The 20502-nt window shown below is 36.2% G+C and overlaps 1 protein-coding gene across 15 annotated transcripts in view; it reads left to right on the top strand.

Moving 5' to 3' along the window:
* Positions 1–1582: 1582 nt before the first annotated feature.
* The window catches only part of LOC143299684 (uncharacterized), a 94663-nt gene continuing 75743 nt past the window's right edge, over positions 1583–20502 (top strand). For 11 of the 15 annotated variants that reach the window (XM_076613033.1, XM_076613078.1, XM_076613100.1 and 8 more), the window contains exons 1-3: positions 1583–1724; positions 3184–3945; positions 4655–4885. In XM_076613033.1, coding sequence (XP_076469148.1) covers positions 3210–3945; positions 4655–4885 — 967 coding nt within the window. In that variant the 5' untranslated portion in view covers positions 1583–1724; positions 3184–3209. The other 4 variants (XM_076613131.1, XM_076613086.1, XM_076613045.1 and 1 more) reach the window with 4 other exon arrangements.

Below are 20502 nucleotides of genomic sequence, written 5' to 3' on the forward strand. Positions count from 1 at the left end.
CCTAGTTTTTGGTGAAGACTTCAGTGTTCAGTCCCAATTTTTACAACCCACTCAACCGCGCAGCTCCATGGAGACGAGATAGCGTCCCAAGTTTTATGACCGCACCTGATCCCGGCGGCCGGCGACACTCCACCACCCCAGCGTAAACTGTGGATGACGCCGAGTCCCGCCGGGTCAGTAGACTGCGTCAGTGCAGTTTCCAGAGGCCACCTATCGTTTTGTTGTACAGAATAGATTACACACACACACACACTGACACACACACATACACACCGGCTTATTGGTTCTCCGGTCGGAGTCAGAGTCAGTCGTCAGTACCACGCACGGCATACGGGTCGCAGGCCGCCGCGCCAGCGACGCCGGTGCGAACAAGAAGACTAGAGAAAACGGGAGTTAAAAGAGTTACTGAGATGATTGTTGTCAAAATTAGTTTTTTCTTTTCCAATGATTTGCCTTTCTGTATAAAAAGCAAATGTTTTCATATTTTTACTCTCACTGATTTAAAAGTCATCTGGTAAAATCCTTCAGGAACACGCGTCAGTACTAAAAACACACTACTTCCGCCCGAACAACAGTACTAGCTGACGCCACAAAGACTCGGAACACAAACACAAACACATGAAGCAACTGAAGGGAAAAAAACTATGTTAAAAAATGTATACCTATATAGGCCTGTACACATACACTCAGGCACCCCCAACCGTGACTGAGAATGTGTATTGTGAACCGACTGATATTTTGAAAATAGAAAAAAAATTGCAAGGGATTGTGATATAGAATCAAAATGATGGTTTATTGTAAAATGTTTTTCAAGATGTCAAACTGTTGTGAAATGTTGTTGTAAAAATGACCGTTGCTAGAAAATTGTTAACGTATCATCTCCATGATCTTCTGTAAGTCAGAAGTGCGTCAGCCATGATGTCAGTAGTGCATTCTAGGACTGAATTTGATAAGTAAGTTGATCTCAGGGTATTTGGCTCATATTAGTGTTGCAAACCTTCCAAGATAGGTCTATTACTTTTGGTAGATGACTTGAATTTCCATACGTTAATCCTTCAGCTAGGACCTTTGTTGTTTCCGGCGATGATGCTTTGGTTGAAATGATGGGGCGATGTTTACCTCCCAGAATTTGCTTTGAATTATTCAGCGATATCAGGATCTGTCAGCTTGTTCAGATAGAATAGGAGACGGCTGTTTCCCCTTCTCTTGTTTCTTAACCGTTTTTTTTTTCATGACTAGGACGTGGTCACTGCCAAGGTCAGTTGCTGAGAACGTCCTTGTTGTGGTCTTGTTGATACCAACTATGGAAACTAGCAGCATCAACATAATTATCTGAAAAAAATCCATTCGCTTGTTCCATTCGGGCACCCACCTTGTAGTTTGGTGTATATGACACTCCTTTAAATTTTATTTCTTTTAAGGATACGTTGAGACGTATTTTCATAGTAATAAAATATTATTTCTTTATTTTATTTTTATTATTCCAATTTCGTTGCCGTGGCTGTCGATTCAGCGCGACAAGTTCAAGGTCAGATGTTCACCAGCCAATACATGACGCGCGTCTCTCAGGTCGCTGGGAATGCTGGGAACGACGCAGCTTTGCACGGGGTGACGTCTGCATTAGAAAATAAGGATTTACCTCCGAATTGGGCTCAACAAAGCATCGTTTTGGTGGATCTGCGGAGTAAACTTGGTATTCCCGACAACACACATTGGTTGGTACGGTAAGCTGCAGCGAAACAACATTATTTTGCGTAAAGGCGTGTAAATTTGTAATTGGACAGCCTTGAAATTCAGACGACGGCCATCTTCAATCTCGGAGGCACATGCGTGACTTGGACAAGAAACAAACATTTCAGAATCTGCTAAATGATCGACTCGCGAGGTTCTGTTGCTCAGTTGCTACGTTTTCAACTTTGCTCAGAAAACTCAGCAGATGAGATGAAGAGCTTACTGATTTAACCGTGACAGCTATAACTGAAGCGGTTGGTTGATCGGACAATCCCAGCTATCAGAAGCTCGGGCCAAAGGGTAGATAACCGAACCACAGCTTTCTTCCAGCTCGATATCCAACAACATAAAGTGTCTTGTCAAATTAGTAGTATTTGTCTTTCTTGTCTGGTTGGAGAACTGGCGAGACCCTTCTTTATTATTGCCCCATTAGATGTTTTTTGTTAGTTTTTTTTAAGTGTAAATATATTGGTATTCATATATTTTAAGTTTCTCAAGGAGGCGTCACTGCGTTCGGACAAATCCATATACGCTACACCACATTTGCTAGGCAGATGCCTGACAGCAGCATAACCCAACGCGCTTGTCAGGCCTTGAGTGCATGCTTATATATTTGTGTCCCTATCACAGTATCTAGATTTTTTTTTTTTTTTACATAATTTTGCCAGAGGACAACGCTCTTGTTGTCATGGGTTCTTTCTCAGTGTGCCAAGTGTGTGCTGCACACCTCAGCTTATAGTTTCATCCGAAAGACTAGATGCTCAGTTTGATTTTCCAGTCAAACCTGTTAGAAAGGGCGAGAGCAGGAATCGAGCCCACACCCTCATGGATGATATGTATTGGCAGCTGAGCGTCTTAGCCATTCTGCCACCATCCTCCTTTAAAAAAAAAAAAAAGTGCGACAGCCAGGAGCACTTATTATAGAAAAATGTATTTAAAAAACAAACAAACAACAAGCACCTGGAGTGAACTTGCTTTGCATTTCACTTAATTTTTGATAAGGTCCACTCATCATGTTTGCAAATGTCATGTGTAATAACATAATTATAGTGATAGTCATAGTGCCAGAAAAGACAGGTTGTTTCTTTTGTGAAGTGATTTTATTTGAGATGGTGTATTTCAACTGTGAGTATTTATAAGGAAACTATTGATGGTATATTTTAACTGTGACTGTGAGTATAAGAAACTTTTAAGATTTTTTGCTGGTGTATATTGGTTCCATATGTTAATGTTCATAATGTAAACTTGTTTAAGTTAAAGGTTGTTTTTGTTTCTTAAATGTAATATGTCGGACAGTTGTGCATTTTATTAGGGTTTAAAAACGAAACAAAACCAAAACTAATAAACCAAAAATCCAACAACCAACCTTTGTGAGTATGTCCATGTGTATTTGAAAGGCAGTTTGCTGATTTAAATGTCAGATGCTAGAATACCATTCCACTTTGTCCGCAGGTTTGCATCTGTGACAAAGAATCAAGATGGATGATGATTCTTCAACCAAATTTATGGAATCTCTGACCAAGTTTTTACAGTCACTCTGCAATGGATATGTGGAGTTTCAAAGAGGCGTAGAACTTGTTGGACACATTTACCTCAACATTGACACAGGAGAGAAAGTAGATTATATTTTACATGAGAAGGTCAGCAAAAATGATGAGAATTCAGTCACGTTTGTCAGCAATAGTTTTCATGCTTTGCCAAAAGAAAAAGACAAAAAGCCGGCAGCAAGTGGCAGTACACCAAAGGCAAAAGTGTCATCAGATGATGATGATGATGATATTTTTATTGTAGATCAATCAGACAGTGTGTTAGGGAGCACAAACTCAGGAACAATTCCATCCAGAGGGGTGAAGCGGACGGCACCTACCAGCTCAGACCAAAGGCGTGTGGGAGCACCATTACATCATAGCTTCAGCAGAGGCAGCAATCAACAGTCATCGCAATGGAAGAGCAGGCAGCAACCAGGATCAGCATCTTCTCAAAGCATCTCTCAAGAAAACCTCAGTATTGGGGAAGTCAAGTTAGAGCAGATATCATCAGATGAATTATTATCATTAGCTTCACAAGTGAGTGATGGTGCTTCATCTTCACAAGTTCAAGGTAGACCTGTTGGGAGGTCTGATCATGGTTCCTACTCTCCAAATGATGCACCAGGACAACAAGCATGGATAAAACAAGAACCCATGGATGAAAGCCAAAGAGGTCTTGATACAGGTACTGTGACCTGTGTGTGTATGTGGGAGGGGGAGTTGAAGAGTTTACAAAAAGAAAAACTCAGTGATAATTGACTGATCTTTATTAAGTCACTGTCTTTTGGAAGATGTTTCTGTAAGTGTAAGTGAACAAAATGACTTTTGAGTTTTTGTGTATTTGTGCATAATTATGCTGTGGGTGTGTGTGTCTGTGGATGTGTAGTTTTTAATGAAAATTTCTCATCTACTGAAAGTGGCAGTTGAATTAATGCTGCTATGTTTCTGGAGGTTTATTAAGTTTTCAACTTTTGGACTGCATGTAAACTTAAATTGTTATCTTTTTGACATTATAATTAAAAGTTTTGAATTGTGAGCCTGTTCATAACAAGTGGGATCTTGATCACACAAATGTTTGTGAATTTAACTCCATGATATCATTGATATGTTTTATTGATAACAATGCTGAAAATTAAACAAAATATGGAAATTGGGTATGTATTAACCAATATGCATGTACAGAATATTTTTGTCAGGTGAGTTGAATTTTCTTTTATTGATATTTGTGAGTGCATAAGTATGGCATGAAAGTTGAAAACACAACTTCTTCAGAGACATGTTCCATGAATTATGTGGGAAAACCATGATTTTAAATAAATATGTTGTGAGGGATAGCGGGGAGATAAGATAATAATATCAAACCTTTGTTGATGATAGCAAAATGCTTGTTTCAGGTTGGTCACAGAGCGATTCTAGTAACTCTGGTTCCAATCTCTACCCAGTTATGATGCATCAAAATTCTGCTGCCTTCACATCCAGTCCCATTGTTCCTGGCTTCTCCACTTCAGGCCCCTCAAGTTCTTCCCGTCATGGTCATTCTCTCCCTGGAACGTCTGGTGCTGCCAACCCTTATGCCAACCCAATGCCTGGAACATCACAAAATACAAGTGGAATGGATCCATCAGGTGGGTGTCAATCCCTTTTTAAACATTTATTATTATTGTTTGTCAGATAAATAAATTTGGGGATGTAAACTTTGAAATTTGCAAGTCTTGAGGATTCTGATTTTGATTATGAAATGTGTTCAGCTAAACTCAGTGCACTAGATTTAGACTTTTTAAAAATATTTTTTATTTTTATTAGAAGGCAATATGAAATCTGTTTTAACATTATTGTACTTAACAACAAAAGAAAAAAAAGGTCAGTTAATATGGAAAGCACTTTTAGCAGATAAATTTAGAATAATAGCAAATTGTTCTATTTATTTTCAGTCCCCTGATCCATCTTTGATGAAATACTTGCCTGGGAGTATTTCTTAATTTTCTAGTTTTCCAAATTTCAGCATTGTAATTTTACCAGTTCCACTTCAGGTTCACTGCATTTTCAAAGTTGACCACTTTAACAGGAAAGAAAGAAGAAAACTATTTGGTTAGCTAGCTACACATTAATGTATGCGTGAGATACTTGCTTTTTACTGTTCAGTGCTTGTACTGTTTTGCATTGTTAGTGTGTGGTTTTATTTAGGTTGTTGCTCCCACCCCAAAACCACACCCAGATAACTCTATTTTTTCCATTTTTGGCTAGTATATATTATATATATACATTTCAAGGAAGTATATGTTCATGTCCCTGTGTTAAATTTATAATTATAGAAATTAATGAATAGATTAATTATAAGATATATAATGTATACAACCATACTCAATAGAATTAACTGATGATCAGTTTGTAAAATAACAAAGAATGTGTTAGTTTCAAATCATGCAAATGAGAGAGAAAATAGGTGAGACTTTATTATCGTGAAATGAATAATATGAATGCATTTTCCATGATAAAAACTGTAATCCATGTTAGTTACAAATATCTCGTATTTTGATGTAAGTTGAAAGGATCCCTGCAAGAAATGTTGCGTGACTGGCACACATAATAAGACACCTGTATAGGCTACACAAAAATAATGATATCATTGGGAATGAGAGAAAGAAATACATGCTACATTATGCAACGCACACCAGGACAGGAAAAAACCCAGACATTTCAAACATGTCAAACATTAGAGAACTCATAAAAGGAAACATATAGATACATGACAGCTCGGTGCGCATGTGTGTGCAGGGGAGGGGACAATAATAATAATAATAATAATAAATAATACATAGTTTTTCTATGGCGCAATATCCAGCACCAATGCTGCTCAGAGTGCCTTACATCATCCAGTTGACTATAAACATGCCTTAAAAAACATGTCAGCTGCTATCTGACAATGGAAAACATCCAGTGTGTTCATATGAATGAAAAAGCACACTTAGAGATAAATCAGATTATAAAAGCTATGAAGTAAATAAGGCTTAGATGAAAACAAAATGTATTTCATAGAACAAACACAAGGGTGACTAGGTGTGGGCTAGGCATTTGTCTTGTGTGTTTAAAAAAAAAAAAAAAAAATTAGTGTGTGAGTGTGTTTTGTTGTTGGTTTTTTGTTTTTTCGGCCAGTAAAGAAAGCCTTGTGTTAGAACTTTAAAAAAAGGAGAAAAAAAGAAGGAAGTTAAAAAAAGAGAAAGAAACAGGAAAAAGAAAACTATGTGCTCGAAAAAAGAAAGAGAAAAAGGAAATGTTGCATGACATAAATGTACATTTAACTACACATACTCCTATTCCTATTTTGCAGAGATCAGAATCCAGAAAATGATTCATAAATTTTTTATTTTATTTTGTTGAGTGGACAGATGTAATAGCTGAGTGGTTAGAACATTGAACTCTCAGTCTGAGAGTCCTGGGTTCAGTCCCAGTGTTGGCACATGCAGGTTAAGGGTGGATTTGTTTGTGATCTCTCAGGTTTGACATGGGCCAACCTGCTAGTGCCATTCATTTTATATGTGTACATGTGTACACATGTAGAAGAGTCAAATACACAAGATCAGTAATCCATGAAAGTTCACCTGTAGATTCAAGTAAACGAGGGAGTTGGAGCCCATAATTGTAGAAAATTTGAAAAGCAAAATTTTCGGTTCTGTTTTGTACATATATATGTAAGTGTGACTTTTAGATTGTTTAATTCAGACAGTTATTGTGTTAAAATCAATGTATCAGTCATTCAAATAATATTGATTTTTTAAAGAAATGAAATGAACCATATTCAGTGGATTCTCAGGTTTAATTTTACAGATTTTGAACTGATGAAAAGTTGTAGACAGAAAACAAAAAAAATTAAAATGTTCCTTTTTATTGTCGTATTTTAGACATCCCCAAATTTGTTTTGTCTGATGAAGTAGTCATTGTAGTTCAACATGAGCATGCACCACAATTGTCATTGGCCTGGGAATAATGTTGATAAAAAGATGTGTTAATGTTTTTTCTTTTTTGGTTTACTCGTGATTTGTTGATTGATAATCAGATTGAAAAGACCCTAAGTGACAGTGGGTAGGGGATGAGAGTTAGGAAAAATATGTAGAGTATGTTAGAAAATATGTAAATTACAGTTAATGCTAAATGCAATTCAAAAAAAGAAAAAAAAAGGAAAGGAAGTCATTATTTGATGTTGGTATACTTTGCCACTTGAAGGTAATTCCTCCATTGTAGTGTATAACTATAAGTAAAATAAAGTCTATTTTTTTATGATTGTTCAGAATGGAATCCAGTATGAAAATATTGGGAAAAAAACAACAGAATGTATTGTTAACATAGTGCTGCAGTTACTGTTACAGACAGCTGAAGGTTGTGGGTTCGAACCTCATCAGGAAAAGGAACTGTGAGATAAGATTTTAAGTGATGACTGACCCCAGTTGAATGTGCTGTGTATACAGTATTGAATCACACGAGAAGAAAGGGAGCGCAGGTCCACTTGAGGGTTCATCTGTAAGATATATTGGAGACTCCATAGTGTTTTAAATTAACATATTGCATGTAATGTTTTAATGATGAAAGTTTCATACAAAGCTGTGTTTAGAGGTAGCTAAAAGATCCTTATAAGCATTGCTGAGGCTTGTATTTTTGGGGGTTTGGTTGACACTAGAAAAGTAGAAGTATAGTCATATCAAACCAGAGTGGAGTGATGGCCTAGATGTAACATGTCCGCCTAGGAAGTGAGAGAATCTGAGCGCGCTGGTTCAAATCACGGCTCAGCCGCTGATATTTTCTCCCCATTCACTAGACCTTGAGTGGTGGTCTGGATGCTAGTCATTCTAATGAGATGATAAACTGAGGTCCCGTGTGCAGCATACACTTAGCACATGTAAAAGAACCCACGGCAGCAAAAGGGTTGTCCCTGGCAAAATTCTGTAGAATAATCCATTTTGATAGGAAAAACAAATAAAACTGCATGCAGGAAAAAATACAAAAAAATGGGCGGCACTTTCAGTGTAGCGATGCATTCTCCCTTGAGAAATCAGCCCGAAATCTGTTGTGACAAAAAGAGGAATACAATGCAATGCAATGCAATGCAATGCAATGCAATGCAATGCAATACAACACAATACAACACAATACAATACAATACATCTTAGTTGCATCAGTGATCATCCTCATTGATTATGATTTTCAAATTGTCTGAAATCTTGTGACCCTTTCTGTTGCATTCTCATGGTGACTGAAGGTTTGATTTTCCCTGTCCTTCCATGCCCATGTGTCAGCTGATTAATTGGGATTGCTTGGAAGGGACTTTTTCAAAATATGCACTCCAGGGGATAGTTCACTTAGCTACTTCTCAATTTTTGTTGTCGCTGGGAGTTTTACTGGTGAAATGACTGAGAAGCAGTTCATTGTTTACTCTGTTGGGTGGCTCTGTGATGACTTTAAATTAATAGCGCTCAGGACTGTTGGCACAAAAAATACAGTAGATTGAGTCTACATGAGGCAAAGTTAGAAGGTAAGGGAATTGAAATGAGCAGTGGGAATAACACCATTGATAGAGCACAGGACTGAGACATCAAAAAATGAGGAAGCAAAGGAAGAAACCACCACTTCTCCACTCCTCCACTTTTATAAGCTACATTGAAATGCCTTTTTTTAATTATTTTTTTTATGTATGTTCATCATTCAGTGAAGACATTAAAAACATATATACATACTATCATGATACTGTATTTTCTTCTGTCCCTGATCAGTGCCGTGGTTTGTGTGTGTGCTCTAGCAAAGGTATTTCAGGTGTGTTTCCTTTTCTGTGCTCACTGTATCTCTTAATCACATGTAGACATATGCACACACTTGCATGTACACATGTATACACACACATGTACATAATACATGGACACACCATGATTCAGGGATGTTTTTTTTTAAATTAAAAAAAAAAAATATTTATTTTTTTTTTACATGAGAATCAGATGCAGATGATAGTCTTTCCCTTGCTGCTAAGAGGATGTGTCACTTCAGACAGAAACTGAAGGACAAGGGATTGTACAAGCAGTATCGTGAAAACGAAAAGGAATATTTACATAATTGTAAGGCCAGAAGAACTGAAGAACAGAAGGAACGTTACAGGTTGAAAAGTAGACTACGAGTACAAAAATGTCGTGCAAAGAAGAACTGGGAATGTGAAACAGACAGTTGCAACACATGCAGGCCTGGAAGCACAGCAAAAAATAAAGAGAGAACTGGGACTACCATTGAATGTGAAACAGACAGTTGCAACACATGCAGACCTGGAAGCACATTGTAAAAAAAAATAGAGAACGCCAAGCAAAATGCAGAGCCAGTCTTAAACAACAAAAGAAAGATGCCATTAATGCAAATCGTCGTAAAACAGCAGCCGCACGACGAAAAATGAAAGAATTTACAGAGGATCAAGTATGCTTGTTAAAACTTGGAGATCCAGTAAATCCTGTCAGCATTTGGTTGGTGATGGAAACATGAACACCACCAGCATGCAGCCCCCTCAAAAACTGTACAAGATGATAATTGATATATTGGAGTATAAATGGTCTTGCACATAAAAGCCTGCTTGTTAATACTAATCATAGGGGTAAACTTAGAGCTGCAGACACAAATTGATAGACACAGAAAAATGATACAAAAATGACCATGCCCTGTGGGCATTTGTTGTTTGAATTTTTCTCATTTCATTTGGTTCTGTTTATTTATCTCTGCTATTTTTTCTGATGCTTTTGCCTTTTCCCATCTGGTCAGCATTCTCACTGCCTTTTTCAAATGGATATTTTAATGATACAGAACTGCACAATTTCTGCACCTTCAGTACATGTACACCTACAGACTACTTTAAGCCAGCACATAATTGACTGAAATAGATGCTGAGCATCCCATCACTTGATTCAGTATTTCAACAGTGTACCCTTTCCTTGAAAAATCTGGTCAAAATTGGGGAAGGAAAGTATTTAGAGCTTGTCTATATATATACTCCAAAGGAATAAAGCAAAGAAAGTTTTCAAGTCCGTTCAGACTGGACAAGGACAGTGTGTTCTTTTAATCTGTTAACATCTTATATAATATGTACTTTAAATATATTTATTTCAGTATTAGTCAATATTTTTCTGTAATCTGTATTCTTTAAATTAGTTTTTGTGTAATTGACTGAAATTATTACCCATGTCAATCTCTCAATGTGGTTGACGTTTTGTATCCTTAGTGCTCAACAAAGATTAAAAAAAAAAAGATATATGTGATGATGTGAAGCGGAAATAATTTTAGGTTTTCACAAAATATCTATGGAGATGGAAGTTATAGCATAGGAATAAGTTTGTATTGTTTTCAGTTTATATGGCTGGATCAGATTGTTAATATTACTTTACAGTATTTCTAAAAGTACCTTGTCAAGAGGATTAGATATCAAATACAAGGAGATGGCTTGTTTCTGAAAGTACCTCACCTATCTTTTAACTTGAATTCAGAATTGGATTACTCAATGATTTGAAAAAAAAATTGTCATCTCGTGGTAATTGTGGCTACAATACTGATGTTCTGAAATTTCTGTTACGAGAAAAAATAACGAAGTGGCTTGTTTGATCTGTTGAGTGACCAGACTGACCAGATGGAAGTCCTTGGTGAAATGTCTGATACATTACAAGAGAACAAATGACTTAATGAGGAGTGCAGAAATGCATATGATGCAGTAAAAAAAAGACTGACTGGAAAGTAACTGTGTTTTATATTGCCAACAAAATGATTCTCATGCCAGTGACATAATGTTTTTGTTTTGCTTGCTTGTAATTGTATACAGTAGAACTTGTCTTGAAACTCCGGGAAAAAAATCTGTGGGAAAAAAATTGAATGCAGCATACTGTACGCAAAATCGAAAAAAAATATTGCTTTTGCAGTTTGATGAAAAGTAGATTTGAAGAAAGAATTTGGAAATATGATGGAAATCTATGTTATCCAAAGTTTGAACAGATAAATACTTCTATGAGGCTGGACATTTTTTGGTTGTCTTGAGAGAAATAGATTAGTATTACTGGAGCCATTGTGAAGACATTTCCTTTCCTTTGATGGGAGTGTGTCAGAATTGGGAAGTTACAGTATTACTATGAATTTGGTTTTCAAGAATGTGAATGATATAGTTTTGAAAAAGACATGGGATGAATACTCATGAAATTGTATTTCATATCATTGCCAGAAATATAGGTCAGTGTATAAATTGAATTTTGTTCATATGGGGCATGACTGTAATTCCCTTGTGTATACATTGTCACAAAGCATACATTCGGAAATTTGTGTAGTTGGCATCACACCAACACTTCAGATGACAAGGCTTGACTGCAGTTTGTTGTTGCATTTACTTATTTATCAAAAAACAAAAACAAAGTTCAGTGAGATAGATTGAATTTCCAGGTAATGCACAATTTCCAGGTAATGCACATGTACACACACACACACACACACACACACACACACACACACACACACACACACACACACACACACCTTTTAAGCACTCTAATTTGTTACATACAGGATAAAACATAGTGTTCGAGTTTTCATCCACAACAGAAATTACAGACTCAGCTTAATGATGGGTTTTCTCCTCCCCAGTCCCCCTAGCCTCCCTCCCTTTTTTTCTTTTAATACTTCACAAGGCATTTTCTTTCCATTTCTAAGTCTATTTTTCTTGTTTGTTTGAGAGAAGATGAAGGGTTGGTACTTGAGACAGGAGAGAGGGGTTTACTTTTCTAAACTAAATGAGCTTCTTTTTGTGGTCATCTAGACTATAAACTTGTGGTCATCCTTACAGGTGGTGCTTTGATTTTGGCTTGAATTGTATTTGTTATTTGCTAGGATGGGTAAAATCATCTGAAATTATGCTGATTATAACTGCACAGCTATATTAGCAGATGTTATGTAACTTAATTGTGAACATACTGCCACCAGAGCACATGTGGATCAGGCAGTACTTATGATAATCTTTTCCCCGACAGTTTTTTTATTTTTTTTATTGGGCATATGTTTACAGTTAACCATTTGAAAGTAGAAACATTCAACATTTCTGAGAATAATGTTTTGAAAACCTTTTTTAAAAGTTTTGCTAACATTTTGTTGTCATGCTTTGCCAAATAATGCCTCATTTCTTTGTTTTATTTCTCAGAGCTTTTTCCATGAAAAAATATTGTAGCTTCTTTAGAAATTGAATTGGAACTAAATATGTGCCCCGGTGTATACAAGCTAAAAATAGCTCCCACTGGTAATGATAAGTGGGTACTGTACATGTACATTAAAACATTGTAAGTCACTTTCTAAATTAGGAATATGATACTAGTATTTTTTGGGGAAAGAACAACAGAAAAAACAATAACTTTATTTTATATGACATGACACAGACATTGGAAACTTACAGAACAAAAGGTTTGAAGTTTTAAGCTCCGAGCCACTGTTTGACAGAGCCAAATGCCTTTCAGTTTCAGTAATGTTATGAGTCAGGTTTCACATGATTTGATCTCAAGACAAGTTTTACTGCCATTATTGCACATTTTGAAAGTGTCACAGACATGTTGCATGTTATTTTTGGGCATATTCAAACAAATTTGGATGAACTGTTTGTAACTGAAGTGAAGGTGCATATCTTGTCCTTGAACTGTGTTTTACATTTATTGTAGTTTGGGTACGTATTGCAGGACCTCTTCAGCTTCTGTATTTCTTTCTTGTCCTCAGTTTGGTTGGTTTGGTTTTGGCTCACATGTGTAAACAGAGTGAGTTTGTGTGATAACCCAGATTCATTTTGTGTTTTGTCCACAGTAGATATCATGATTGTAAAACTTGGATTTCTTCATCCCACTAAACTTTGCATGAGTATTTGATTTTAATTGCTTCTTTCCACTCTGATCCCATCTGTCTTCATCAGTCCATGTGTCCATACAATGGAATTATTATCTTCATGGCTATGTCAAAGTATTGTAGAGCACTTTGTGATAAAAATTTGGTGCATCAGTGGATTTTATAAGAAAAAAATTTGTGTATTGACACTGTACCACATAGGCAGTGTATAACCAGAAAGCCATTAGAGATTCATTCAAGAGGCCAGACCAATAATTCATGTGGGAATTAAAAAAAAAAAAGAAAAGAAAAAAAAAATCAAAAAAAATCTAGAGAATAAAAGTTTTTCTCCCATTTGTCAAATGGCAGTCAGACTAACTACTACAAGACGTTTTCGTCTGTCAAGTGATAAATCGGGTCATTTAAAGATGGTGTGTGTTGTACTATCATTGTTACTTGTTTGTCAGTCTTTTAAAACAAATTATAAACGAATAAGAACTTCATCAACTTCAACAACTGCTGTACTTTGTAATGTATCTCGTCACAGTATGAACATTGGTTTCAGTGATGAAGCACCTTGACTTGCTGATTGCAAAATAGAGCATTTTCCTTTGCTGTGTCACAATGATATAAACCATCATAGTTTTTATGCACTGGCTTAGAAAAATGTTTGACTAGATCCTGACGGCAAAGTCTGCTCAACCAACTAGATTAATATATGTCAGCCAGTTGTGTTCAACCAGTTCTGTGTGGGCTGAACTGATGCTGGAGTGGAAAACAATGAGGAGGTAAGACGAGAAGAACTTCAGAAATATATTTGTGAGATTGCTAAATGAAGTATCAGTGAGACTGGGGAGGGAAAAAAATATAACCACATCATACGCAGTTTGTCGGCTATAAAGTGAAAATGCAGGTGAACTGAATGATGAAAACTGAAATGATGTATTGTAGCATTAGTGAAGGCTTGTTGAATTTGATTTATATAATAGCAGTGTTCAGCAGTTCACCTGGAATCACACATCTGCACAGTTCTGTGAACAGGGTTGCTTCTCAATATCTTACTTTAATTGATCATCAACTAATGCTGAAACTGAAAGACCGCTTTTGTTTCATGGTGGATTTTACCCAAAATGCGGGGAGCTTCATTGAGTCTATCATGGACCATGCTTTAAACTTTTGATGAATGTGCCTTTTTCCAATAAGCTTTGAAAAAATGAAAGGCCATTTGTGATGTACAATTTACAATGTGTTTGTTGACCTGTACATGTATTTAAGAATTCTCATGAAGTGAGGAAAAGAGATCTGTCTTCAAATACATTTGAAAATAAAGCATTAAAAAAAAAAAAAAAACACCACCAAAAAACATGACTGATGTGTGAGCCTCTTATGTTTTTTGCTTTTCTTTCTTTCTCCTTTCTTCTGCCCTTTCTATCTGTCTTCCTTTGTTTCTTTTCCTTTCTCCCTTTCCCTCTTCATGTTTTGGATCCTGTTTGCAAGTTGTGGGTATTTTTATGTTAGTGCTCTTACTGCACAAAGACTTTGGTCTCTGAGCAGTTTGATTCAGCAGAAATGTTAAGAGATCTCTTCCAAGAAACTGATATACATTATGAAGAAAGCAGTATTAAAGAACTGAAGTGTTGACATCCTATATATTTTGAATGGGTATTCTTGAATTACTTTTGATTTTTTCCCAACCTTTTCTTTGGACATGACTGTGGTTAATGAATAATTAAAAAGAGACCACACCTATTCAGTGTTAAATCACATTCAAGGATTGCTTGGAGCAAAGTGTTTCCTGTTGGTTTGCTGTTTGGTAACCTGCAAGGAGAGTAAGTGCATGAGAGTGGTTTGAGTTTGTTTTTTTCCATGGATCTTGTTCATAATACTATTTTTTAAACTGTTTTATCTTGCAGCTACCATCATTACAAATAATCTAGTGAATTGGGCATTGGGTAGGTCCAAGTATTTACTTTATTAATTTATTGCAGGTGAATGAGTGAAGATTGAAGTTGGACTGTTGTTTGATTTCAGCAGATCATTAAATAGCAGTCTCCAGTAAACACTTGCGAACACCTGCATGCACATGCACAGATGTCACCTGCATATTTTCTAAAACATTGAATTTTTAGAAAAAAAAGTACTCTTCACTGTTATATCTTCTGTAGATCAGGATTGTAAAATTTAGAACAAGTCTGAATTAGGGTAATATTGGTATGCATAATAAGACTTTCCAGATGCCAGTTTGAAATATATCTAGAGTTTTTTTTAATACCAGACAGTGGAATGGTCTTGGGGGGGTGGGGGTGGGGGCTCTGCTGAACCTAGGTTTCTAGATCACAAACAATTAATGTGCTTTGGTTCAGTTTCCGTATCCTCCTTGGTGGAGGTACAGTGTTTGATTGCAAAAAGCAACAAAAGCATTGCAACTTCTTCTTCTTCTTCTTCTTCTTCTGCGTTCATGGGCTTCAACTCCCACGTTCACTCGTATATACGCGAGTGGTCTTTTACGTGTATGACCGTTTTTACCCCGCCATGTAGGCAGCCATACTCCGTTTTCGGGGGTGTGCATGCTGGGTATGTTCTTGTTTCCATAACCCACCGAACGCTGACATGGATTACAGGATCTTTAACGTGCGTATTTGATCTTATGCTTGCGCATACGCACGAAGGGGGTTCAGGCACTGGCAGGTCTGCACATATGTTGACCTGGGAGATCGTAAAAATCTCCACCCTTTACCCACCAGGCACCGTCACCGTGATTCGAACCCGAGACCCTCAGATCGAAAGTCCAACGCTTTAACCATTTGGCTATGGCGCCGTCAGCATTGCAACATTTCTTGAAGAACTATACTTTCTCAAGTTTCTGAAAACAAACAAAATTAGTATTATTCCTTTCGACTGTTTGAGGTTAAACTGAAAAAAATCCCTCTGCTATCTTTGGATTTTGTTGTGAATAACTCTGGTGAGCAGAATATTAACAGAGATATGTTTATGTATGCTGGTTTTGTTTCTGAGCAGAAGCATAATAAAGGTAAGAGTAATTGTAGTTTATATTGATTTTTTTTTTAAATTAAAGAAGATACAAACAATTATTTTTTAAGTTTGATTCTGCTTATAACTTTAAGAGTAATACATAGATAATTATTTCAAGAACAGTTATTTCAAGAATTGAGTTGATAAAAACAGTAAATGAGTAACTGTTGTAGTTGATACAACTGTAGCGAAAGAGGATGATCAGAGGAGCAGCAGCCGCACATTTGTTTTACGTGTTTCAGGTGTGGTGGAGAATGCGGGATTAGATTTGTCCCATTGCGGTCAGGTTATGCCACAGTGGTTGCAAGAACTGAGGAACAAAGATGATGAAGTGAGACTTGTTGGGGAGCATGTAGTAGAACGTATCCCGGCAACTGTGAAGAAAGGAAGGCCATATCGTAAATGCCGTGTTTGTTTGAAAAGAGGCTTCCGGAGAGAAACTCAGAAACATTGTGTATCCTGTCCAAGCAAACCAGCACTCTGCTACCCAGTCTGTTTTGAAGAGTTTCATTCAAAACTGGTTTATTGGTGAAACGTTTTTCTGTCCAAAAATCTTAAGCACGACATATCTGTTGCAATGATGAGCAGAAAATGTTACAAGTACACAGTAGTGTTTCTCCCATCATTGTGAATGCTTAGTACATGATTGATATAAGAGCAGTTCTGCAGTATTCATGCAGTATTTTGCACACACATGCGCACACACATGCGCACACACACACAGTCTTCACCAGGTACTATAAATATGTTTAAAAAAAGAAAGATAAACAACATTTTTTTGTTTGTTTTTTGCTTGTGGTTGTCTTTGCCATGCACTTTTCACTGGTTGGTCTTCACCTGGCGTCCATTTATCTTAATGCTTACACGTGAACAGAAGAAAGGAGGAAGACAGTGCAAGAGCTTTCTGTTGAAATAAGAATCATAAAAAATGATCAGTCAGTCAAATCAGTTTAAAGTCCATATAAAAATGCAAGGAAAATTGTTAATTTACAAACTTGAAATTTTGCTGATTCCAAAATAAAGTGGCAGCTTATATGTAAAGGTTATTCATCAAAAAGGAAACGAAGATGAGTCTGACATTTTTCGTTGTAATGATAAAGGTAAGAATGCGTACATTTGTGCCTGTGGGGGAAGGGGTCATATTTGAACAGTTATCCCTGAAAGTTTCAGCATATGAATTCACAGGTTTTGTGGGTGTTTTATGGATTCAAATTTTTATTGTAGATATGTAGATCAGTGCTGTGGATGCTGTCTGGATATGAATTGAATCACTTTCATGTACATCAATGCAGTAAATTTTCTAAGTGTAAAACTCACTTAATTTTGCTGTTAAATTTAGGTCTCCATAGCTCCGTATGTCTATTAAGTTATTATAAGCCCTTGAAACATAGGCTCAATTGTCTGTTCACTGACTACTTTTTGACAGAGGTTGCAGCATTCAAATGGAGAATAATAGATATGCTTACATCTTATAATGAACAGAAAGAAATGGAAAACGCTGTTTTAAAAAAAAAAAAAAAAAAAAAAAAAAAAAAAAATTAGTAAGGTACACATGCTGAATGAGATTACTGTTAAAACAGATTTGAAATAGAACCAGTAACTTACATAGCTTTGCTTTATATGTGTCTGTGTTGTGTTAGATTTGACGCCACTGGCTCTGGAGCAAAATGAAGACCTGCAGAAAGTTTGTGAGGCTGTGATGCGGATCCGGTCAGGAGAGCTCACTCTTCGCAAAGCTGCAGAGTTGTATGGTATTCCTCGCAGCACACTAAGTGACCGCGTTCTTGGTCGGGTCAAACTTCTTGCCAGACGAGTTAGACGCCGCCGCCGAGCGCATGTACTAGAAACCATGCAGAGATAAAAACGAAAATGTTTAAAACAGAAGTTCAAAATGGAGTATGGATGACACAATACAGACACACATGTACATAAATATGCACATGTGTGCACTTGCATAACTCACATGGTGATTTATAATTACACCTTCAGATGAACCCTGTTAGGGTGAAATGTCACTGTCCTAAAATTAGGCTGTTACCTGTATAGTTATGTGAGGAACAAAAACTTGTTTTTGCTCATTTAATATGATTTGCCATTTTCAAAGCAGTGTAAAAAACCACATGGGTTCAGATTTAAGAACTATGTTTTTAAATAATGCTTACATTGTGCTGTCATATAGGAAAGGGTTTACTTACTTCACTGACATAATAATTTTTATGAGAAGTGTACATGATGGGCTATGCAATGTAATTTCAAACATTGCTGAAATTAGTTCACATCAATCATCGGTTGTCTGTAGAAGGGCTTATCCTACCTACTTACTGAATACATGGAAGAAAAAAGGTTGCTTTGGCTTCATTATGCACATACGTACAGTAAGCAGAATTCATTAAGTGTGCCATATGTTCTGGAATTAATCAGACAGATTACTTACTGTATGTTGTCAAGAGGGTGGGGGTATCCACATTTCATCTGATGAAGTAATATAGTGGATCTAGTTTTAATGAATTTTTATTTTTTATCTTGATTAAGAATGCATTTTTGAAGTTTGTTTCTGGATTTACTTTTAGATTTCATATGACGTGTGTTCTTTGTGATGTGCTCAGTGATAAATATCATGATTTGAATTTACATGTACAATAAGTAGGACAAGTGACCATGAGAGCAAGCACACAGAGAGAATAAATGTCTGATGTGTAAGACTGAGTACAGTTCGTGTTCTCATTTACACAGAGGTTGTTATAAAGCCAAACTGCTAAAAGAAATATGTGGATTTTTAAAAATTGAGCCATGGTGTGGTAAAAATCAAAATGTGCTCTGTGTTCAATGATCACATGAAAATTATATCATGTACAGCAAAGTATGATATGCATTATGGTGTTAATGTTAGTACATCATGTTAGAGTACCATTTCTCTAAGAAAACATTGTCAGAGAAGAGTTTTTTTGCTATAAATTCGGTAGTACTGTATATGAATATTTTTAGATGGGTCACTATGTTTGAGAGTCTGTGTCTGGATCTTAACATGATGATTTTACAAACCTGTTGAATGTCTGATGACATTCAGTTTTGCAAATGAAGAGCTTATTTTGTCATTTGCTTTATCATACGAGTTTGTTGAAATTTTTAAGATTGGCGTGTGGAACTTTTGTATTTAAAAATTGTAATTTACTGATTTGCTTCCATTAAATGAAGTTAGCGAGTTACATGGGTTGCCCTTTTTTCAGATCTTAAAGATTTGCTTCTGGAATTCTTAGTTTTTTAATTTAAAGTTTAGTTTTTAAAGAATTGTTATTTGTTGAATTTCTGAACATTTGGTGCCATTAAATGAAGTTAACAGTTACATGGGTTGGCCTTTTCTTTGTAATTTGCTGAGACCAAGCAGCTTTGTAATTGATGATATCTCTGTTTCTTTCCTTATTTCTCTCCCATCTCCTTGTACTGGACAACTGTGCACCCTTTTACTAAAACTGAGTTTTACTGTCCGACACTTTCAGAATATTTCTTCAGAGCTGTCAGTCATAAACAAACACAAAAATACATCTACATGCACATGCTCACAGTTTCTTCTAAACCTGTCTGTTTCTACCTGCCTCTGTATATTGTTTGATTGCCTTTGAGGAATATCAGGTACTTTATAACTGATCTCCAGTAATTGGCTTAGTGTTTCTTCAGAACCAAAAAGAACACAAAAGGATTCTTATAAGTTGTCATTATTGTTGCCTAAATCAAACCAGACTTGAGAGCACTGACCAGCAGTAAAAAAGCCGCCTTCAGAGTGATGGATGAACTCTTGTTATTTGGAGACTGTTTCCAGTGTGTTCTGTGCACTTTTGTATTGACATTGCTCTAGGATTCTCATTGCTGTAGAATCATCACGTTTTATCAGTTTTACTCAGCATAATTAGTTTTTCACTATTTTTAGTCTCATAGGTTGAAACATAGAATTTTTGAACAGGTCTTTGTTGAGGATATGTTGTTTTGTTTTTTCTTTCAGTCCGACAGCGATTAAGAGGTATGAATAAACAGATCTCTGACTTTAAACAGATGTAACTATTGTAAGTTTCCTTTTCCAGACTCTGCCAAAGATAAGGAAAGAAATGAAATCGGTTTTTCTTGTATTTTGCGACGTCAGGAAACATTTATCCTTTTTTCTTTTTCTGATTTGGAATTGGATTGAGGTTAGTAATTTAGCTGATAAGAGATATTGTCATGCTGTGAATATATTGAGGAAAGAAGCTGCTTTGGAGACACTGTAAAATTGTCCAGTTGATTGAATACATATCTTACCATTTAGCATTAAATAAAAAGGAAGAAAGACAAAATCGGGGAATAAGTTGTTGTGTATATTTCT

The sequence above is a fragment of the Babylonia areolata genome, chromosome 2 (genome assembly GCF_041734735.1).
Source record: "Babylonia areolata isolate BAREFJ2019XMU chromosome 2, ASM4173473v1, whole genome shotgun sequence".
Taxonomy (NCBI): Eukaryota; Metazoa; Mollusca; class Gastropoda; order Neogastropoda; family Buccinidae; genus Babylonia; species Babylonia areolata.